This window comes from Narcine bancroftii, chromosome 11 (genome assembly GCF_036971445.1).
Source record: "Narcine bancroftii isolate sNarBan1 chromosome 11, sNarBan1.hap1, whole genome shotgun sequence".
Lineage (NCBI taxonomy): Eukaryota > Metazoa > Chordata > Chondrichthyes > Torpediniformes > Narcinidae > Narcine > Narcine bancroftii.
Window position 1 is genome coordinate 19566590 of NC_091479.1, and position 23015 is coordinate 19589604.

Below are 23015 nucleotides of genomic sequence, written 5' to 3' on the forward strand. Positions count from 1 at the left end.
CGGGCCGCCCAATTGCACCCAACTGACCGAGATCCTGGTACGTTTTGAACAGGAGGAGGGAACCGGAGCCTCCGGAGGAAACCCACGCAGACATGGGGAGAATGTACAAACTCCTTACAGACAGTGATAGATTCAACCCTGGGTCGCTGGCACTGTAAGAGCCCGTCGCTCACCGCTGTGCTAACTGTACTGCACCACGGAAAGGATTTTCCTTTCCCGCTCCTGTATTGGTTTCCCAACTTGCTCATCGGATCTAAGGTTTTTCTTCTCTATTCCATTCTCCAGCTCCAGGCAGAAATATTCCAATAATCCGGCACCCTCAGGACTGGCAGATTTTCTGAACTATTGGATGTGATTCAACACACTGTCACTTCACTTCTTGTCAGATGTTACATGGCCTTTTTCAGTGGGCCTGTTGAGATTGAGGTAGATCGAGAAATGGGGGAGCCATGAGTTTCAAGATCACCCAAGATTCAAGATTCATTTATTGTCAAGTAATCGTACAGAACATGTGATATTACACAGAATTACACCATTAATGTTGCCCCATACCCCTTACAGTATGACAGTGTAATACGGATCCACTTGTGGTCCAGAGGAGGTTCACCAGGTTGATTTCAGAGATGAAGGGGTTGTCCTATGAGGAGAGATTGAGTCACCTGGGTCTGTACTCACTTGAATTTTGGGGATCTTATAGAAACGTATTAAATTAAGAAAGGATAGAGGCAGGTAAGTTATTCCCATTGGTGGGGGAGACTAGAACTAGGGTACATAGCCTTAAGATCCAGGGGAGTGGATTTTGGAAGGAGATGAGGAGGAACTGGTTTTTGCAGTGGGGGTTGGGGGGGTGAATCTGTGGAATTCGCTGCCCATTAAAGCAGTGGAGGTGACCTCAGTAAATATATTTAAGACAACGTTGGATAGATTTTTGCAAGGGATCTGGGGAAATGACAGGGAGGTGGAGATGAACCTATCATCAGATTAGCCATGATCTTATTGAATGGTGGCGCGGTTTTGACAGGCCAACTCCTGTTCCTGGTTCCTATGTTCTTACGAGGAAAAGAGAAGAAAAAGAGTCACTGTGTGTCCGTGGATTTGCCTCCAGTGCTCAAGCAGCCTCGGAAGGTTTCCAAACGTTTCACATCAGGGGTTCTGAACAATCAGCGCACAGATTTTCAGAGAATTTATTGACTTGAATTGTTCATTGTCACGTGTAATGAGAAATAGTGTAAAGCTTTTATTTGCGTGCTATCCAGGCAGGCCAACTCATATCTAAGTACAGCAGGTGGTGCGATAATGAAACAGTACAGGTGTAGTGTTACATTAAGTCAAGAGTGCATCAAGCTACAGACACAAGAAAGGGTATAAAGAAAGCTACAGTTAAAATACTGCAAGGGCATCTTCTTTCGTGAGGTCTGTTAAGAGTCTGATAACTGCAGGACTCTGTCCTTGATTCTGGACATTCAAGTTCACGTTTTTTTTCTGCCCAATGGAAGGAGAAGAGTGTGACTGAGGTGGGATGGGTCCTTTAATATGTTGCCAGCATTTCTGAGAGCAGGTAGTATGGTCACTGATGATGGAGAGGACGTCCTGAGCTGCCTCCACAGCAGATTCTTGCAGTCCTGGGCACAGCATTTCCAATCCCACGCTGAGCTTAACTGAACTTGTTGAAACTGTGAGAATCAGAATTTATTGTCATGTACATGTCACGAGATTCGTTGTTTTACAGCAGCTTCACTGTGAAAACATTTCTATAAAACCACCTTGCAAAATAAAATAGTGCAAGAAAAATAAGGCAGTGTCTGTGGTTCATTGTTTATTCAAGAATCTGATGGTGGAGGGGAAGAAGCTGAGTACTTGTCTTCAGGTTCCTGAACCTTTTTCCCGACGGTAGCAGAGTGAAGAAGCCGTGGGCTGGACGGTGGGGTTCCTTGAGGAGAGAGGCTGCTTTCTTAAGACACCGCCTCAAGTAGATGTCCTCGATGGAGTGAAGATGGGTGTCCGTAATGTTGCAGGCTGAGTTAACATTCCTCTGGAGTTTTTTACTGTCTCTGTGCACCTCCATACCAGACAGCAATGCAACCCGACAGAATGGTCTCCACGGAAGTTTTCTGCCATTGTTTGTTGTCTGCAGATCCGAATATTCTCATGCTTTCCTGGCAAACTCCCATGCAAATAACTCTGGGTAGATAGACAACTCTGGTGGAAGGGTGTACATATCTGTGGGAGAGTTTAATAACTGTAGATTAAGGCCCTTAAATTGACAATAATTCCATTGAGTAAACCTCATTTCTATTGTCAGTTTAATATCCTGATCCACACTGTCTCTGACCTTTCATCTCCCACCTGACTTTGCTAATCAACCCCTCCTCACCTGGATCTACCCATCACTTCACAACTCTTGCCTCACTTCTCCACACTGGTATCTCCCCTCTAACCTTGCAATCAAGATAATGGGTCCCATCTTTTTTTTTATTTTTAAATTTTTTTTAATTTTTCACACTATGAACCATACTGACCAAAATACACACAAACATTTCCCTCTTGAATATACACAGTGTCATTTTCTCACCCTTTCCCCCCCCTTCCCTCCCTCCTTCACCCCCCCTCCCCATCCACTCAACGTTCAACATATATGATACATTAAACCCATTAAACAACGTCATCACACAATGAAAATAAACAAGAAAATTGTGTCATCCACTTTTACACACTGGGTCAGTTCATTTCGTCTTCCTCTCCTTCTGTCATTTTAGGTGGTGGAGGTCTGCGGTAGGGCTTCTCTGTTGTGTTCCATGTACGGTTCCCAAATTTGTTCGAATACTGTGATGTTATTTCTTAAATTATGTTATTTTTTCCAATGGAATACATTTATCCATTTCTATGTACCATTGTTGTATTCTCAAGTTGTCTTCTAATTTCCAGGTTGACATAATACATTTTTTTGCTACAGCTAAGTCTATCAGAATAAATATTTTTTGTGCTCCATCCAAATTGAGTCCAAGTTCTTTACTTCTTGTATTACTTAGAAGAAAGATCTCTGGATTTTTTGGAATGTTGCTTTTTGTGATTTTATTTAATACCTGATTTAGATCTTCCCAAAACTTTTCCACTTTCTCACAAGCCCAAATTGTATGTACTGTTGTTCCTGTTTCTTTCTTACAGCGAAAACATCTGTCTGATACTGTTGGGTCCCATTTATTTAACTTTTGGGGCGTGGTGTATAGCCTGTGTAACCAATTATATTGTATCATGTGTAACCTCGTGTTTATTTTATTTCTCATAGTTCTGGAGCATAGCTTCTCCCATGTTTCATTCTTTATCTTTATGTTTAGATCTTGTTCCCATTTTTGTTTAGGTTTACCGTTTGTTTCCTCGTTATCTTTCTCTTGCAGTTTGATGTACATGTTGGTTATAAATCTTTTAATTATCATTGTGTCTGTAATCACATATTCAAAATTGCTTCCTTCTGGTAACCTCAGCCTGCTTCCCAATTTGTCCTTTAAGTAGGTTTTCAGTTGGTGGTATGCAAACATGAGTCATACCATATTTGTACTTCATTTGTTCAAATGATAATAAATTATTTCCCAAAAAACAATTTTCTATTCTTTTGATCCCTTTTCTCTCCCATTCTCTAAAGGAAAGGTTATCTATTGTGAAAGGGATTCGTTGATTTTGCGTCAATATAAATTTTGGGAGTTGATAATTTGTTTTTTCCTTTCTACGTGAATCTTCTTCCAAATATTGAGCAGATGGTGCAGTACTGGTGAATTCCTATGTTGCACCAGCTTTTCATCCCACTTATATAGTATATGTTCAGGTACCTTCTCCCCTATTTTATCTAGCTCTAATCTGGTCAAATCTGGTTTTTCCTTTGTTTGATAAAAATCTGATAGGTATCTTAATTGTGCTGCTCTATAATAATTCTTAAAGTTTGGTAGCTGTAAACCCCCTTGTTTGTACCATTCTGTTAATTTATCTAGTGCTATCCTCAGTTTCCCCCCTTTCCATAAGAATTTCCTTATTATTTTCTTTAGCTCCTTGAAGAATTTCTCTGTTAGGTGAATTGGTAATGATTGGAATAGGTATTGTATCCTTGGGAAGATATTCATTTTTTTTAAATTTTTTTTTATTTTTCACACCATAAACTACATTGATCAAGATACATACATTTTCCTTTTCAAATATATACAGTGTCATTTTCTCCCCCCCTCCCTCTTCCCATCCCACCCTCCCTACCTCCCCTCCCATTCATTTAAAATACAGAATCTAAGATACATTAAACCCGTCAATGTCGTCACTCAATAAAAATAAACAACAAGTTCCACTGAGTCAATTCTTTCCATTTCCTTCTCCTTCTGTCATTTTAGGTGGTAGATGTCCCCGGTAGGTTTTCTCTATTGTGTTTCATGTATGGCTCCCATATTTGTTCAAATATTGCAATATTATTTCTTAAATTATATGTTATTTCTTCTAGTGGAATACATTTATTCATTTCTATATACCATTGTTGTATTCTCAAGTTATCTTCTAATTTCCAGGCTGACATAATACATTTTTTTGCTACAGCTAGGGCTATCCTAACAAATCTTTTTTGTGCACCATCCAAATCAAGTCCAAATTCTTTGTTTTTTATGTTACTTAGGAGGAAGATCTCTGGGTTTTTTGGTATATTGCTTTCTGTAATTTTATTTAATATCTGGTTTAGATCTTCCCAAAATTTTTCTACTTTCTCACATGTCCAGATTGTATGAATTGTTGTTCCCATTTCATTTTTACAACGAAAACATCTGTCAGATACTGTTGGGTCCCATTTATTTAACTTTTGCGGTGTAATGTATAGTCTGTGTATCCAGTTATATTGTATCATACGTAACCTCGTGTTTATTGTATTTCTCATAGTTCCAGAGCATAACTTCTCCCATGTTGCCTTCTTTATCTTTATGTTTAAATCTTGTTCCCATATTTGTTTAGTTTTACCATTTGTTTCCTCATTCTCCTTTTCTTGCAGTTTAATATACATATTTGTTATAAATCTTTTGATTATCATTGTGTCTGTAATCACATATTCAAAATTACTTCCCTCTGGTAACCTCAGACTGCTTCCCAATTTGTCCTTCAAGTAGGATTTCAGTTGGTAGTATGCCAACACTGTATCTTGAGTTATATTATATTTATTCTTCATTTGTTCAAAGGATAGTAATTTATTTCCTGAAAAACAATTTTCTATTCTTTTGATCCCTTTTTTCTCCCATTCTCTAAAGGAAAGGTTATCTATTGTAAAAGGGATTAGTTGATTTTGCGTCAGTATTAGTTTTGGTAGTTGGTAATTTGTTTTATTCCTTTCTACATGAATCTTCCAAATATTGAGTAGATGATGTAATACTGGAGAATTCCTACATTGTACCAATTTTTCATCCCATTTATATAATATATGTTCAGGTATCTTCTCCCCTATTTTATCTAGTTCTAATCTAGTCCAATCTGGCTTTTGGAAGATATTCATTTTAATGCAACTTACCCTTCCTATCAGTGTTAGTGGTAAATCTTTCCAATGTTCTAAGTCATCTTGTATTTTCTTTATTAATGGCTGATAATTGAGTTTGTATAGATGCCCTAATTCATTATCTAGTCTAATACCTAGTTATTGGATTGCTTGTGTTTGCAATCTAAATGTTGATTCTTTCTTAAACCTTGTGAAATCCGCATTACTCCTTGGCATTGCTTCACTTTTATTTGCGTTGATCTTGTACCCGATACTTCTCCATATTCTTTCAATTTCTTATTTTATTTTCTGTTCTTGTCAGTTCTGCCAGTGGTTCTATAGCTAACGCGAACAGTGAGGGATAATGGGTCCCATCTTGAAGCATCATCTGTCACTTCCCTCCACAGATGCCATCTGGCTCGCTGAGTTCCTCCAGCAGGTCATTTTTGCTCCCATTCTCTTACAGTTGGTTAATTTATCCATCCTTTTATATTTTTTAGCATTTCATTTTTAAAAACTTTAAAAAAAATTTAGGCATACAGGATGGTAACAAGCCATTTTGGCCCATGATCCACCCAATTTACATCCAATTAAGCAACAATCCTCAGGATGTTTTTGACGGATTGGAGGAAACCGGAGCCCCTGGGGAAAACGTACAAACTCCTTACAGACAACGCGGGATTCAAACTCTCCGTCCCGATCGCTGGTGCATGTGCTAACCGTCACCTATACAAATTATTTCTTTTCTGTCTCATCACATATTATTGTAGTTGATGCATCTTATATACGTAACATTTTGCTACGTCCAAGTACATTGTACTTATGTATATGACAATAAACTCTTGTACTCAAATATTGAACGACTTGGTCTCTCAACTTCTCCGAGCATCTGTCCTGGAGCCTCCTTGTCAATGCAATCATGAAGATGGCTCACCAGTGGCAATAGTTTGTGAGGAGTTTGAGGAGATTTGGTACGTCACTGAAGACTCTCGAAAACTTCTACGGGTGGACCGTGGAGAGCATTCTGGCTGGTTGCATCACTGTCTGGTATGGAGGTGCCAACGCTCAGGACAGAAAAACCTCCAGAGGGTTGTTAACTCGGCCAGCGACATCACGGGCACCAGAATTCACTCCATCGAGGACATCTACAAGAGGTGGTGTCTTAAAAAAGCAACCTCTATCATCAAGGACCCCACCACCCAGGCCATGCCCTCTTCACTCTGCTACCATCAATAAAAGGTGCAGGAGCCTGAAGACGAGCACCCAGCGGTACAAGGACGGCTTCTTCCCTGTTCCAATCAGATTCCTGAATGATCAATGAAACCCAGACGCTGCCTCACCTTGTCTTTTTCTTGCACTTTTAAATTTTATTTTGAAATGTGGTTTCTAGAAATATTTGCTCTCTGATGCAGCCCGACCTGCTGAGAATACCCAGCATTTTATGTTTCTATTAGAAATCGCAGAGACATTGGATTGACAAAACACTTTTAGTAGAGTTCACCAGTAGGAGTGTTAATGGAGAACATCTGTGCAAGTGACCTAGACCTTAGTTAGAGAATTAAAGATGAGAGAAAAGGAGAGGGGCTGGGTTAAGAGGACTGAACATAAGGTAGGGGTTGCAGGGCAGGATGGCATGGCTATTAGGGAGATGACGATGATGAGATTTTGAGAAGAGTTTATTGTCATACACATAAGTACAACGTACAGATGCCCTGAGATTCTTACTCGCTGCAGTCACACAGATTTAGAAACAATGCTGAGAATATCAACACCAAAAGAATTAGAATTTACTGTCACGAACATATCATGAAATTGGTTGTTTTGTGGCAGCATCTGTGGAAAAGGAAACATTTCAAGTTTATGACACACTCTCTCCTTTTAGTTTTCATGTATTTCTTTCAAACATTTGTTTTAACTCCACTAGACTTTCTGTCTCCAAGTCCTGCTTTGGATCTTTACCAGCAATAGCACCACTCTAGCTCTTACACCACGCCACTCCAAATATTCCTTGCTTTCCCTCGCTGCTGCCATCGGGAAAGAGATATCGGTGCCACAAGACTCAGGAACAGCTGCTACCCCTCCACCCTCAGACTCCAAAATGACAAACTCAATCGGGGTCAAGCAGTCTTGGTTTGTATTGATATTTTTTCATTCTGCATTGCACATTCCTTCATTCGTTTATACGTGTACATTGTGTACATTTTCTTTTTGCACCATCAATAAGTGGTAATTCTGCCTCGCGCGCCGGAAAAAAGAATGCATGTGATGTCATGCATGTTGTGGTTAGTGTAATGTGTTAGGTCTCTGTGTTACTTGGGAAGCTTCTTAAATAACAGAAGAGACTTTACTTACCGATGAATCCCACCACCTCAGGAAACTGCGTAGACATACGCCCCTACAGTTACTCCAGTGAGAAGGGCTTATTCCGACGCAGTTACAAAATAGTACACACGATCCTAGCTAATATAACATAGTGGTTAGTGCAACACCAGCGACCAGGATTCAAATCCAGTGCTGTCTGTAAGGAGTCTGTATGTCCTCCCTTCAAAACGTATTGGTGGGAAAAATTGGGTGGCGTGGGCTGGAAGGGCCCATTACATTGACCACCGCCAGTGGGCTGATCTCGCCTCAAACCGTGCATCTTGGCGCCTCACAGTTCGGCGGGCAGCAACCTCCTTTGAAGAAGACCGCAGAGCCCACCTCACTGACAAAAGGCAAAGGAGGAAAACCCCAACCCACCAATTTTCCCCTGCAACCGCTGCCTGTCCCGCATCGGACTTGTCAGCCACCAACGAGCCTGCAGCTGACGTGGACTTTTACCCCCTCCATAAATCTTCGTCCGCGGAAGCCAAGCCAAAGAAGAAAAAAAGATTAATTTTAAGAATGAATTTAACTTTAAAATGTATCACCTTTAAATGTACTGCGGCAATCAATGTGAAATCCGTTCCGGGTTTTCTCCGATCCCGTTCCGAAGTATCATGACTCCAGCTCGGGTTTTCCGCGGCCTCCGCTCCATTCCGGGATTCGCCGGGCTCCGTCGCGGGGTTTTCGCCGCTCCGCTCCCCGCTCCGGGTTTTGGCTGCCGCCTCGCCAGTGCCTCGGACCTTCGCCTCGGGGAGTGCTCGGATCCGGGAGAGAAGGCGACGCGGGGGGATCGGGCCCGAGCGCGGCCCCGCAGTCTGACCCCCCCCCCCTCTCCCTCCATCTCCCCCCCCCTCCCCACCCACCCACCCTTCCAGCCGCCGTCGGAGCCGACCCTCGGGAGCCGTGGCGGGGGCGAGATGGCCGCGACGAGCCGGTGAGCCGCGCCGCTCCGGGGCCTCGACCCCCCCCCCCCCCACCTTCCCCTCCTCCCGGGGGGCTCAGGACGAGCCTGGCGAGCGCCGCCGCACAGGGTAAGCGCGTCTCCTGCCGGCCCCGAGGCCTCGGGGGCCCCGGCTATCCCTTTGTTCGAGGTGGGTGGTGGGGAGGGGGGGGGGGGTGGGGGGGGGGTGGGGGGGTGGGGGGGGGCACCGGCTTCGAATGGGGGGGAGACGGGGGCTCGGTGACAGGTGGCTGGTGAGGCCGGTCTCGGCACATGGTGGGCAGGGGGAGGGGGGTGGTGGGGCCCCCCCCCCCCCATAAACGGGGTGCCCCGCCCGGCCACTGGCCCACTCTGGCTTCCAGCCAGCGCTGAGCAGCGAGCCAGCGCATTGTTGTGGTCCCCCCAGCCCCCCCAGCTGTACCAGCCCCCCCCCAGCCCCCACAGCTGAACCAGTCCCCCCAGCTGTACCAGTCCCCCCCCACAGCTGAACCAGCCCCCCCCAGCCCCCACAGCTGAACCAGTCCCCCCCCAGCCCCCACAGCTGAACCAGCCCCCACAGCTGAACCAGTCCCCCCCCAGCCCCCACAGCTGAACCAGCCCCCACAGCTGAACCAGCCCCCCCCAGCCCCCACAGCTGAACCAGTCCCCCCCCAGCCCCCACAGCTGAACCAGTCCCCCCCCAGCCCCCCCAGCTGTACCAGTCCCCCCCCCAGCCCCCACAGCTGAACCAGTCCCCCCCCAGCCCCCACAGCTGAACCAGCCCCCACAGCTGAACCAGTCCCCCCCCAGCCCCCACAGCTGAACCAGCCCCCACAGCTGAACCAGCCCCCCCCAGCCCCCACAGCTGAACCAGTCCCCCCCCAGCCCCCACAGCTGAACCAGTCCCCCCCCAGCCCCCACAGCTGAACCAGTCCCCCCCCAGCCCCCACAGCTGAACCAGTCCCCCCCCAGCCCCCACAGCTGAACCAGTCCCCCCAGCTGTACCAGTCCCCCCCCAGCCCCCCCAGCTGTACCAGTCCCCCCCACAGCTGTACCAGTCCCCCCCACAGCTGTACCAGTCCCCCCCACAGCTGTACCAGTCCCCCCCACAGCTGTACCAGTCCCCCCCACAGCTGTACCAGTCCCCCCCACAGCTGTACCAGTCCCCCCCACAGCTGTACCAGTCCCCCCCACAGCTGTACCAGTCCCCCCCACAGCTGTACCAGTCCCCCCCACAGCTGTACCAGTCCCCCCCACAGCTGTACCAGTCCCCCCCACAGCTGTACCAGTCCCCCCCACAGCTGTACCAGTCCCCCCCACAGCTGTACCAGTCCCCCCCACAGCTGTACCAGTCCCCCCCACAGCTGTACCAGTCCCCCCCACAGCTGAACCAGCCCCCCCAGCTGAACCAGCCCCCCCAGCTGAACCAGCCCCCCCAGCTGAACCAGCCCCCCCAGCTGAACCAGCCCCCCCAGCTGAACCAGCCCCCCCAGCTGAACCAGCCCCCCCAGCTGAACCAGCCCCCCCAGCTGAACCAGCCCCCCCAGCTGAACCAGTCCCCTCCTCTGTGGAATTGAGTCTCATGGATTGTCTATTTGCTTTCTCTCTCTCCCTCTTTCAGTGCTGCTGGGGGACTTGGGCTTGGTTCCAGCCCCCTCTTGATTGTGATCCCACCCTGTGCTCCAGAGATGAGGGTGGTTTGGGATTCTGTGGGCTCCCCACAATGTGCTGGTGGGAGCTGCAGAGCTGAGGGTGAATCAGTTCCTCCTTCCACTATTATTTATAAATTAAAAAGCTAGCCAATAACTTGATTTGCAAATTTATTTTCAGCAAATGGGGTTAAGGTCCAAGATTTTGGGGGCAGGTGGACAATGCTGGCAAAGCTCAGCAGGTTTCACTATATATATAGCAGTGGTCCCTTCACCTCGTAGCTCTTTTGCCCTCGGAACTTTTTTTTTGGTGAGGTCCTCCCAGTCAGTATGGTCGACGTGGAGATCATGCTTGATTATGTCTTTGTAGCGATCATTGGGGAGCACCTGGTAGCCCGCCATAGAGGACATCTTTGGGCACTCGGCTGCCCACCTTAAGGACAATGTGGCCAGCTCACAGTGGACGGCGAGCGCAGATGGTTGAGTAGAGGTCCGCACTTCTGGTCTTCTCCAGGACCTGGACGTTTATGACTCTTGTCGCGCCATGAGTAGCCCAGGATAGATCTGAGACAGCGGAGATGGAACGCATTAAGGCGGTGTTCTTGCTTTCTGTACGTGACCCAGGGTTCAGCCGTGGAGAAGAGGACTCAGCATGCAGACCTCGTAGACTCGGGAGTGGGGGGGGCGGGTGTCTTCAACTTGGTGGAGAGGTGGCAGTTATCCCACACGCGGGCACGGAGGTGTCCGAAGGTAGTGGATGCTTTTCCCAGGTGTATGTCCAGTTCTGCATCGAGTGAGTTTGTTGTCGTCATGGTTGGGCCCAAGTAGCAGAATTTCTCTATGTTGGTAAGCACTGACCCGTTGATGGAGTGTCCTGGGAACAAACATTTCAGGATTGAGCCGTTCAAGGTATGAGAAAATGATGTCATACCTTGAACGGCTCAATCCCGAAATGTTGGTTCGGGATCTTTACCATTGCTATACAGTGGCCTGCTGAGTTTCTCCAGCATTGTGTTTTGACTTTGACCGCAGTGTTTTTACCTTTGGAGACCTGTCTCTGTACTCGGTTGTGTTGCTTTGTGTCAGTCTTGGCTTGCTGGTGGCACCTTTTGCCTCTGCATGAAAAATATTAAATTTGTGTTCTACTTCAGAGACTCTGGCATTTTGGCTGTTAACTCCTGCACACGACTTCAAAAATGTCTCTCAGATGAGATTTTGAAGCAAGGCCTGTAAGGTGGATGTAAAAAAAATCTCATGTTATTTCAAAGCTAGGGGAATTCTGCTGACCTCCTGACATACCTTTATGTCTAAAGCAACATGAGTTTCCGAAGGCATGTTGAAAAGTATAATTTAAATATAATTTCTTCTATTCGGAGTTGGGATGTTAGGGTAAAGTTGTGCAAGACATTGGTGAGGCCAAATTTGGAGTATTGTGTGGAGTTTTTGTCACCTAATGACAGGAAAGATATCAAAAAGATTGAAAGAATGAAGAGGAGATTTACTAGGATGTTGCCTGGACTTCAGGAACTGAGTTGCCGGGAAAGGTTAAACAGGTTAGGACTTTATTCCCTGGAGTGTAGAAGAATGAGCGAAGATTTGGTAGAGATATTTAAAATTATGAGGTGGACAGACAGTAAATGCAGCTAGGCTTTTTCCACTGAAGGTAGGTGAGATTCAAACCAGAGGACATGGTTTAAGGGTGAAGGGGAAACGTTTAGGGGGAACATGAGAGAGAACTTAATCACACAGAGAGCGGTGGGAGTGTGCAACGAGCTGCCAGCTGAAGTGAATGTGGGCTCAGTTTTAACATTTAAGAAGAATTTGGACAGGTACATGGATGGGAGATGAATGGAGGGCTATGGTGCAGGTCAGTGGGACGAGGTGGAAAAATGGTTCGGCACAGTCTGTTTCTGTGATGTAATGTTCTATGCTCATGAGATTTTGAGTGGCAGGGTATAAATGCAAGCTTATTTTTAATGTAACATTTCCTGATCCAAGTGTCTCATTAAATGCTCTTGGGGCTGTATTCAATATCTTGCTGTATATGGAATGTAATTTGAAAAACATTTGTCAAAACATTTTAAACATGGAGTTAACAGTAAAACACTATAGTCATGTTGGTTGCAGATTGGATTGTGGGAATTACCCAATGCGTTGAGGTCATGCAGAAACTGAGTGATCATACAGGTCTGCCCACTGAACAGTTGTGCTATGAGTCAGCCTCGGCATTCTGCACTTGTTCACTGGATTTTTATCTGGACCAGTTTGAGAGCTTATCCTCTTGGCAGCAGTTCTGGTGGTGTTACTGAGCTGGTGGTGCGCCATTGACAATCAAACGTGAGGAGGAATGCTTGCAAATGTTGGAATCTGGAGCAAAAAACACTCTGCTGGACGAACTCAGCGGGTCAGGCAAAGGAAAGGTCAACATTTTGAGTCAAGGCACTTTGCTAATTGAGGAATGTTTACTAATTGAAATATTCAAGATTCCTTTATTGTCATGTACTGTAATAAAAACAGTGTAATATTACACAAATTTGCCTTTAGTCGCTGTAAAGCAGACAGTAGAGATTGCTGGGCACTTCTTGCAGTCGGAGAAAGAGAAGCAAAAGAGCGTCTCACCCCCCCCTCCCCCCGACAGTCACCGAGTGTCCATGGATTCGCCTCCAGTCCCTCCACAGCCACATAGAGTCCAGTTCAAACCATCGACAACCCAAGCTCCGACACGATCAGGGCCTTCAGCACTCTCGGCTCCCTCTCGCGTCCCAGCTCCAGATATGGTACCCCTTCAGCCAGTCTCCAGCAGTGCGCAGCCTGGTGTGAATCTTGTGACTGCACAGGCTTAATATTATGCCCTAAATTTTTTAGTGCTTGGTTGGTCTACATGGAAAAAAAAGGATGTTTTCAAAGATGCTCATTGCAATTTGGAGGTTTTCCTGCAGTTAATGTTCATGTTGTGTTTTACTGATGATGGTCTCTTAATTGGTAAGCTTGCTTTCATTGTCAAGGTTATTAATCCACCATTGTTTGTGTCATCAGATACATGAAGAATGTTGGCTGAATACCCACATGAAAGCATTCAGCCAGGTCTGTTTGTGTGACCTCATTTAAAATGGTGTAAACTGAAATGTCCACATACCTGGCATTTGCTCAGGTCAGAACTAGACTTTGCAATAGACGCTTTCAAGCTGCCTTGAAAAATGGGGTTAAGCCCCCCCCCCACCCCCCCCACTCACAGGGCGGCTTGAAACGATCCGATCTGGTCAGCGTGCTCCTAAATCAACTGGGTTCCTGCCCTACCCCAGGAATAGTCAGGGAACCCAGTTAAATTGACCTAGGTCTCATCCACAGGCGGCTTGAAAACGAAAATGTCCAACCTGATTATTCAAGTGACGTCAGCGCTTGCGTGCACGCGTCACCAGGCAGCATGTTGGCGCGGAGTTCAAATGTAGAGGAGGAACTCAGCAGTGCAGGTCACGAAAGGGGATATTATAACGTGGTTTAAACATGCTTCCCAGGAAGAGCCAAGGTTAAAATCTTTTACTTCATTTCATCGTGGGGGCGGGATCCCCCTTAAATCGCTGGGTCGGCGATTTAAGGGGGCGATCCCCCTGCAAGTTAAAAGGTGCTGGTGGGAGCACCTTCGACCCACTCAATGTACCTGGGTCCCAGGAGGGCTACTCAGGTGCGGCAGTTTAAAAGTGCCTACTGATTTGAAGCCAAATAGCCAATTGCAGTACTTTGTCATGAATCTTGGACAATTTGATGGCCCCCTCAGAAGAGTCAATACCTAAACACGAAAGGACTGCAGCGTAGAGTAAAAAAAAAACCAACAAAGGGAATAAAATGCAAAGTGATATATTTTCGTAGAGTAAATTGTCTGCATTTTGCTGAGTTATTCAATGTGAAATCAAATAAAAGGTGTGTCGCTGATATCTTCCGTGGCTCATAAAAGCTTATTGGGTGGTTTTGTTAAGAAGGCAATAATAAAAACATTAAATTGCAGGTAAACGTGGCCAGGAAATGCTATTGATTGTACCTGTGGGGTCAATAACATTACTTGCCACTCAGACTAAACACGGTACGGCAAATCAAACAAGTCAGTGCATTCGATGCCTTGCCCTGTCGATTGCACAAGTTCCACCCCTTCAGTGCATCAACTTCAAATCTCATTCCATGGATCAAGGAATCTTTGCTCCACACTGTCCCTGTACTCTTCTTCAGCTTTACGCATTCATTGGGCTCCTGTATTTCCAATTTTTAATGGTGGGGTCATCGCCTCTTTTTGCTAGAGTGAAAAACTGGTTAGTGAAGGAAATCTTTGATGCTAATCCTGGATAAATTGCCGTTTAGTTTAAAAAACAAATGGAGTAATTACACAAAAGTGCTGGATAAACTCAGCAGGTCCTGCAGCCTCCATGGTAGGCAAAGATATATAATCAATATTTTGGGCCTGAGCCCTTCAAGGTGTGAGCTAACCCAGTCAGGCACCTGAATCAAAAGGTTGGGGAGAGGAGAGAAGAAAGGGCAGAGGTAGAAGCACAGGCCGACAGCCAAGAAGCCATAGGTGGACGTGAATAGGAGGGCAGGAGAAAGAAGCTGAGAATTGGTCGGCTCTCCTTTCCATGTTTGCATTCTTTGGTGAAGTAATGGAAAGAAATAAAGTGTCCTTTGGATTTCCAAAGGAGTTTGGTGGCATGTCACTGTGGAATAGACCTGTCGACAAAATGGAAGGCGATGCAGAGGTGGTGACAACTACATCGAAGCTGGGTGAAAGAGCGGAGTGGTGGAAAATATTTGGTTTTAAGTTTGGAGGAGGACTGTGGTATTGCTTGGGGATTAATGTTGCTTCAGGGAAGAAGATCAAGTCCAATTTCACCAAGAAATCAGATGGACATTGAAGTGCCTTGAAGATTGCCTAATGGGTACATGTCTAGCAGATAATATTCAATGAGGAGAAATGATGCATGCAGTTGTTCCCATCTTGTTCCCTACTTTTCTACTCCCCCCTGCTATCACCATTGGTGAGGAATATTTTAACAGAAAAGAGCCATGCAACTTTTTGTACGCTCCCTTTATGTTAAAGGATATGAAATTGCAAAACAACTATCTAGGGAGGTGTTCAAGTTGAGAGGTCCCATGGGCGGTGGGGGAAATGATGGTCTCTTCAGAAAAGCAGAAGTTATCAGCCATCTTAGCATTATAAAAGAGTTTGAAAAGTGAGACAGTTTTGTTTCCCCTTGTAGAGAAAGTCAAAGCTTAAGGCTATAAACAGAAGGTCATTGTTAATAAATATAATTGATAATTCAGGAAATACTTCCGTACTCATGGAATTTCATTTCACTGGTTTTTGACGCAAATTACAGGGATGTATTTAAGGAATAGCTACATAAACAGAGGAAGTAAAGATAGATTCATGGAGGTAAACATGAGGGAATTGCAGCTGCTGGAGAACTGGATGACACACAAGAAATTAAAGGAACACAATGGGTCAGGAAGCATCCACGGAAAGCAATAGTCAATATTTTGGGCCAAAAGTCTTGTTCAGGAATGATTATTGCCTTTCTCAGAATAGATTCATGGAGTTAGATAGTTGCAGGATGGGAGGAATGATATGTGGAGTGCAAACGCTGGCATTTTTATGTGGGTCAAACGGCTTTTTTTAAAAGTTATGCTCTATTTACAATGCAATTCTTGGCTGTTGGGAAGCAAAATGAGTGTCAGTTCTGTTTTCTTTCCCCTCCTGTACTCCCCTCCCCACCTTCTCCCACCCAGGATCTGTTCAGGTGTAAATGAATGTCAAAAGGACCATTATTTGTTGTAGCTAAACACAGTTTTTATAGCCCATTTATTTCCAGACCACTCTACTTTCGAAACAAAAAGCCAAGCTACTGAAATAGCTAACCTTTGAAACATTTATTTCTCTTCTATGCAAAGATCACCATTTAAATCCCCATACACCGAGGGAGGGTTCTCACTGAGCTGTAATGACTGTGCCCATGTTACCCCTGTAAGAGGAGCTGGAAGTCTTCAATAGTGATCCAAACTGTTTATTCAACCCATTGGGGAAACACCTGCTTTTTGCTTTTGAAAATGTGCCATCTGGGAGCTGTGGCCTCAGACAATGCATTATCATTCTGAGTTAAAGCCTGCATTTGAACCTGTTTCCCCACATGAATCATGAGGCCATGCTTCGAACATGCTTAAAACATAAACATTGCAACGTGTAAAATGCTTTGTACATTTTCACGCTGTCTAAATTAAAGCAGAAATTTAAGTTGTAGATCTGTAGAACGTTGTCTGATCCATGGGAGCTCAGAGATGGGAAGCCATCCAGTCCAATTGCCCACTCTTTCCCAGTTGCTCTGTAAATTAATTTCCCTCGCCTCTCTCAAAGTCATAATTCACTATTATCCTTTCAGGCAATTAATTCCTTAAATTAACTTTGTTGAAGTGGCTAAACTAAGGTTTTAAGTTTTCAGTTCATATTTTACACATTTGGTATCACCAAATCAAGATTACTTTGATACTTTTAAAGTAAGATGATAAGGGACTGGGTGTGATCATAGATTAAATAGTCAAGCCTCTGTTATTTGGAATTCAAACAACTGGCCAAAAAAAAAGTACATAAAAATTTAAATAAAAGTTTCAAATTGTTAAAGTAAATGTTCTCTGAAGTAAACCTTTGGTGAAGATGGGGCTTGATCGGGCTTTGCTCATAGGAGCTGTTCGAATAAAGTTGTGTGAAGCAGTGATGGCGTCGCCCAGGATGACGAGCTGGTTGATGCCGCTCGCAGCTGGGATGACTCTCTTAAAGCGTCTCCTTATCCTTGTTTAGCAAGAGTCTTTATTAATATATTAGTAAGGCTTTATCTGTAAATTTGGGGGAGGGGGGGTTAATTTCTGATACTTAAGGCTTCCTTCCACACACGTACCACGTTAAGTAAACCTTGACTAATCACAGAACACCTATGGCACAGGGAATATTTAAAGTGGTCTGAGAGTGGAAGTTTGAAAACCACTGATCTAAAAGGATGGATTTAATGTATCCTTTTTCTTCTGCTGAGTTGTGAGGGTTTGGTGGAATGAGTTTGGCAGTATTCCCGCATGCATGAGGTTCCCAGTGGGCTTCAACACGAGCACAAAGGGAGCGGGTTCGTTAAGAGGGTGATTGAATTGGGATGCAAATAAAATCTTTCAGTCTGGTGAACGTTATGACAATAGAGCGGAGGGAGCTTTACCAGGCATTGGTGTACAGACAGAAAATGAAGAGTATGAATAGATGAGACTTTGGAAGACTGTAACTACTCGTGTGGTGTCTCTGGTATTGGTGCCGAGATCCCAGACATGCATAATGTAGATTAGTGAACTGGATGAGGGGATCAAGTATAATATGTCCAAGTTGGCTGAGAATACAAAGATGGGTGACAGAGTGGATGATGCAGAGACACTTTGGGGATATGAAGAGTCTAATGAATGAACAAATAAATATGGATTAAATAGACATGAGGATGGCAGAAGCTTTGAAAGGCGAAGTTCAGAGAGACCTTGGCACTCTTGCACACCAAATCACTGAAAGTTTGCATTTAGATATTGTGAGCAATTTGCAAGGGAAATGGTATGTTGAACTTTATTTAAAGAGGATTTTTGAATTCAAGAAAACGTGCCTTGTGTCAGGTCCTGGTGAGATTGTACCTGGAATATTACAGGCGTCCAGTTTTCCCCTCCTAAGTCACGAGTGTCGCTGAGATTGATGTAGGATGGTGGGTTCCTGCAATTAAGAGAGACTAAGCAGTCGAGAGAGCTGAGTGGTGATTTAATTGAAACCTACAACAATTGATTTCCCACAAGGACCAGTGTGTGTGGGACGCATGTTGTGTGTAATATGTGTCAATGAGTTGGATGAGAATGCAGTTTAGTATGATTAGGAACATGAACATTGGTGGAGTTGTAGCTTTGAGGAAGGTAGTTTAAAGATACAGTGGGACATCAGCTGGAATGTTGGTTGAGTCGCTGGAGATGGAATTTAATCCATACAATGTAAGATATTGTACTCTGGGATGTCAAATTCTGGTGGGAGATGTGGACCATAGAACCTGACAGCACAGTACAGACCTTTCAGCCCACAGTATTGCATTGATCCGAGTTAATGGCAGGGACCTTGGAAGCACTGATGCATAGTCGAACGTGGTAGTGAAGAAAGATTTTGGTTTGCTTGCCTTTGTTGGCTGAGGCAGAGTTGGAAGTCGTTATTAAGGTTGTACAAATTATTGGCCAGACGCACTTGGAGTACTGTATTGTTTATATTTCTGGTCACTGCAGTGCTGGAAGGATGTGGTACCAATAGAGAATGCAGAAGAGATTCTCTATGATTTTGCCTGTGGAATAGAAGGGTGTTATAAACTGAAAGGCTGGGTATAATTTTCCCTGATGTGAAGGAAGCTGAGGGGTATTTTTGTAGATGTTTACAAAATTAGGAAGGGCATAGAATCTTTTTTCCCATATTAGAGAGGGCACACTTTAAGATGAGAGGTTGAAAGGTACTCTGAGGAATATGTTCTTCACGTGGAGGGTGCTGATATGCAAAATGAGTTACCAAAGGAAATGGTTCTTTTACAGCACATGAAAGGCATTTGGACATGTACTTGGTTAGGTCGGGAATAAATGGATACTGGCCTAAAGCAGGCAAGTGGGGTTAGTGTAGACATTCCAGTTGGCGTGGATGAGGCTCTATTACAATGGAGGTTGTTTTTATCATTCTTCCAGGGCAAATGGAGTAGATACAGAGATGAAGTATACACCGACACCAGTTTCAAAATAATCTTTATAACCTTTATAATTTTCTTCCCAAAAGACACTGGAGGTTAATTTTTTGATAGCGATTTGTAAATTAAGGGAATCACAAGGTTAACAAGATCAGCCTTGATCTTACTTTGATCAGGTGTGAGGAGTCCAAGTCCATGATTATCACTGTAACTTGACATCAAACTTAAACACTCTTGTGTTTTTGGCATAGCCGATCCTGCATTACAGAGGCTGAAATTGTGTTGGTCTGAGTGGAGTGGTATTTTTGTTAGTGAGTAAGTAATTAATCAAACAAACATACTCTATAATATTGAGCGAGTCCAGAACACAAGAGGCTCTTTGGCGTGCAATCTGATTGAGTTGAGTTGCGTTGTATAATATCTGTTTCTCTAACATTAGAATCTGTGCAATTCTGTTTGATGCTCATTGTTGGATCTTTGTTGATTGCTGTGCCCGATTCACTCCCTCTTTGATAATTGTGATTCCCATTCCTGCCTTGCACCTTCCATTCATATTTCATCTGTTATTCTACTCGTGTAGTTTGCCCAAATCATTCCCTAACTACTCTCCCCCTTGCTTTGATTCCTGGTTTGGTAAATGCAGAGGTGACTGTTTTACACTAGGATTTGGCGTACAAATCATCTGAGTGAGTCCCTAACCGTAATGATACCAGCATTGATGCTGGATGCATCTAATTCAGTTAGAATCGTGTTTAAAAAAAAAAAAAATGACCCATAATTTTCGCTCCTTGGTTAGTATCACCACAAATCTTGGGTGGTTTAAACTTGGTGTCTTTTTATATGGAACTTGCATAAATTTACGTTGGATCCTTTTGCTGTGCTGTTTATAACATTTTAAATGTTTTCTGCAATAATCTTGTTGCTATTCCATTATTTTGAGACTGAAAGCAAAAAGGATACTCCCATTTTTCTATCCATTCCCAGTTATGAGCTCATCAACCTTGTCTTCCATAATCTGCTGAGATGTTGGTACTTTGGCCCTGTGCACTGGAGTTTCAACCATAAACCTCTCTGCTTTTACCCCATACTCCTCTCCCACCAAGCTTTTCAATAGGATCTTGCAAACTTTTTCTAATGCATCTTTTTAAAAAAACATATTTATCCTTACACTTTTTAAAGGCTTGAAATGATGCACACAGTAAACCAAATTAAGAACTTCGGAATCTAGTATTGTAATGAGTACGAATGATTCTTGAATCAGAGGTTTTGCATTTCTGGGACCTTGAGTCCCTCTGGCACTTTGAGGCTACCTCAGTAAATATATGGAGTCTACCTCAGTAAATTTATTTAAGGCAAGGTAAGATAGATTTTTACCGAGTAGAGGAATTAAAGGATTTGGGGAAAAGGCAGATCAGTTGAGATGAGGCTATCATCAGATCCGCCATGAATGGCGAAACAGGTTTCATGGGCCGGGTGAGCTACTCCTATTTCTTATTTGTTGTCCCTTACTGCTCGATTAACAGATGTGTCTTCAGCTGCTTAAATTCTAAATTTTTTCTCAATATTTCTCCCACTTTTTTACTTTATAAATTGTACCTTAAAATCCTCTACCCTCTACTCTGGATCACCATTAAATTTGGTCTGATAATGAACTTCTGGAGCACCTTGCAGTATTAAATTATTGTTTGTGTACACCACGGTCTGGAGTACGCTCTTTTGCCTGATTGTATAGGTACAGTCAGATGACAACGAACTTGAACTAAAGCCAGAATGCAAACCTGTGGATTAAGTTGCATTTGGTAAAATGAAGAATATAAAATGACTGGATAACTTGTGTTTTTTTTTATTTGCTGTTCAGTGCTTTGAAGTTCCACCAAGTCTTAACCAAAGTAGCCCCTTCCAGAGATAAGAACTAAGCAGTTTGGATTGAAATAGTTCTTTTTTTTCCCCCCTTTGCATGAGTTGCAAGACTGGGCTGAAAATGAACAGGGTGTCCCATAGAGTTTTAGCTCATTTATAGATAGATTTATTGCCTTTATCCTGTCACTGTATAGTTTCAGTTGAGTGAGAGGTGGGGGAGATTAAAGTGCATCGACAGAGTTCGCATGTCTTGCGCGCCTTCATACCTGAAGACCAAGTAAAGGTTTACTGCCTGTCTGTCTAACATCAGAAGATGTCTCTGTGATAAATGTGCATTATTCTGTGTTTATTCTTTGATAACAGTTGGTGTTCCAGAAGTTGTCTTCCTGCCTTCCTGAAGTATCTCAAGATATAAACAAGGGAGTTTTTCATTCTTGAGGTGTGTTGGCCTCAACTCTGTCTTGTAGCAAATACTCCTGTCACATTGACCTTTCTCTGGTGTCTTATCGATATTTCTGTGGAGAGAGGAGCAGAGATCTCGTTTCAGGTTGATGACCTTTCATCAGATATTGACCTACTCAGTATTTCCAGGATTCCTTATATATTTTAAATTTATGACCCCTAGTTTTGGTCTCTTTACAAATGGAAATAACATTTTCACGTTTATCGTCCTACAGAATCTTTGAGAGTTCTTGCATTACCTCTCAGTTCTTTTTGGGTGTTGTCTTGGCGTTCAGACTTTTCTGATTAATAATTCCTGTGACGTTTTGAACCTTATCTGGTATATCCCCAAATCCTTTTCATGACATGGACACCTGAATTGTGTTCAGTGTTCGATGTTGTCTTGCCAAGATTTCATACGTGAACTTCATTTATAAAATATTATTTCTCTAGCAATGATTGTCATTTTTAAAGGCCTTTTTGAATTATCTCTACTTTGTTCTCCTGTAAGTTAAGCAGTTTGGATTGAAATAGTTCTTTTTTCCCCCCCTTTGCATGAGTTGCAAGACTGGGCAGAGCCCACCAGATGAAAATGAACAGGGTGTCCCCTAGAGTTTTAGCTCATTTATAGATAGATTTATTGCCTTTATCCTGTCACTGTATAGTTTCATTTGAGTGAGAGGTGGGGGAGATTAAAGTGCATCGACAGAGTTCGCATGTCTTGTGCGCCTTCATACCTGAAGACCAAGTAAAGGTTTACTGCCTGTCTAACATCAGAAGATGTCTCTGTGATAAATGTGCATTATTCTGTGTTTATTCTTTGATAACAGTTGGTGTTCCAGAATTTGGTAGCTAGGTGCCCAACCTACAAATTTATTAATTAGTCAAGTGCATTACTAATATTTTAATTTTTAAAAAAAATTAGACATACGGCACGGTAACTGGCACTTTTGGTCCACAAACCTCCCAATTGACCAACAACCCCAGATACCTTTTGAAGGTTGGGAGGAAACCAGAACCCCCGGAGGAAACACACGCAGATACGGGGAGAACATACTGACTCCTCACAGACAGCACGACCATTGAACCCTGGATACTGGCACTGTAACACCGTTATGCTCACTGCTACCCTAACCGTGCTGCCCTTTATTTGTAATTGTACAGTAGTGGCTCTTCTCGCCTGCCTCACAAATGTTGAGGTTTTGTTCACATTTTGAAATTGTCTCTCCGATCTCCAAGAACAAATAATTGACATAAACAATAAGCAACAGTAGTTGCACCCTCAATCCTTGAAGATCTCTTTTTTGATGTCAAATTGACCATGAACTATTATCATTTCAAACTCTTTCTGCTTCATGTCCCATGATTGAATGATAATTGTGGACATTTAGTCATGTATCATGTTTGAAATATGATATTGAAGTAATTGTCAAAATCCAAAGATAGTACATAGACTGCATTACCCATGTCTATTCTTTTGACTTCAAAGAATATGTCACGTTTATTGTTACATATACCAAACTGCAAAGATAAAG

The 23015-nt window shown here is 43.6% G+C and overlaps 3 protein-coding genes across 6 annotated transcripts in view; 2 read left to right on the plus strand and 1 right to left on the minus strand.

Annotated features, from left to right (window-relative positions):
• Positions 1 to 472: 472 nt before the first annotated feature.
• Positions 473 to 9064, minus strand: LOC138745195 (uncharacterized). Its single transcript, XM_069902253.1, has 3 exons — positions 8999 to 9064; positions 8395 to 8832; positions 473 to 2220 (listed from the first exon to the last, which is right to left on the minus strand). The coding sequence occupies exons 1-3, from the start codon at positions 9062 to 9064 to the stop codon at positions 1966 to 1968; spliced, it is 759 nt and encodes a 252-aa protein (XP_069758354.1). The 3' UTR covers positions 473 to 1965.
• LOC138745607 (zinc finger protein 609-like) overlaps positions 8538 to 23015 on the plus strand; it is a 222735-nt gene continuing 208257 nt past the window's right edge. For 2 of the 4 annotated variants that reach the window (XM_069902825.1, XM_069902823.1), the window contains exon 1: positions 8539 to 8880. The gene's annotated coding sequence lies outside the window, so the exon portion shown is untranslated. Of the gene's footprint in view, positions 8881 to 23015 lie in introns of all 4 variants that reach the window. The other 2 variants (XM_069902826.1, XM_069902824.1) reach the window with 2 other exon arrangements.
• On the plus strand, positions 9063 to 10345 carry LOC138745196 (uncharacterized). Its single transcript, XM_069902254.1, has 3 exons — positions 9063 to 9069; positions 9331 to 9483; positions 9750 to 10345. The coding sequence occupies exons 1-3, from the start codon at positions 9063 to 9065 to the stop codon at positions 10343 to 10345; spliced, it is 756 nt and encodes a 251-aa protein (XP_069758355.1).

What these genes read in the sequence shown, in the direction of transcription:
- LOC138745196 (XM_069902254.1), top strand. An exon ending in CCCCCCCAGCCCCCCCAGCT is followed by an intron (nt 9,484 to 9,749) that starts GTACCAGTCCCC and finishes CAGCCCCCACAG; the next exon opens with CTGAACCAGTCCCCCCAGCT.
- LOC138745195 (XM_069902253.1), bottom strand. Translation starts at nt 9,064, where the DNA reads ATGTGCCGAGACCGGCCTCACCAGCCACCTGTCACCGAGCCCCCGTCT. An exon ending in CTCCCCCCCATTCGAAGCCG is followed by an intron (nt 8,833 to 8,998) that starts GTGCCCCCCCCC and finishes CCCCGGGAGGAG; the next exon opens with GGGAAGGTGGGGGGGGGGGG. An exon ending in TTGCCGCAGTACATTTAAAG is followed by an intron (nt 2,221 to 8,394) that starts GTGATACATTTT and finishes ACTCTCCCACAG; the next exon opens with ATATGTACACCCTTCCACCA.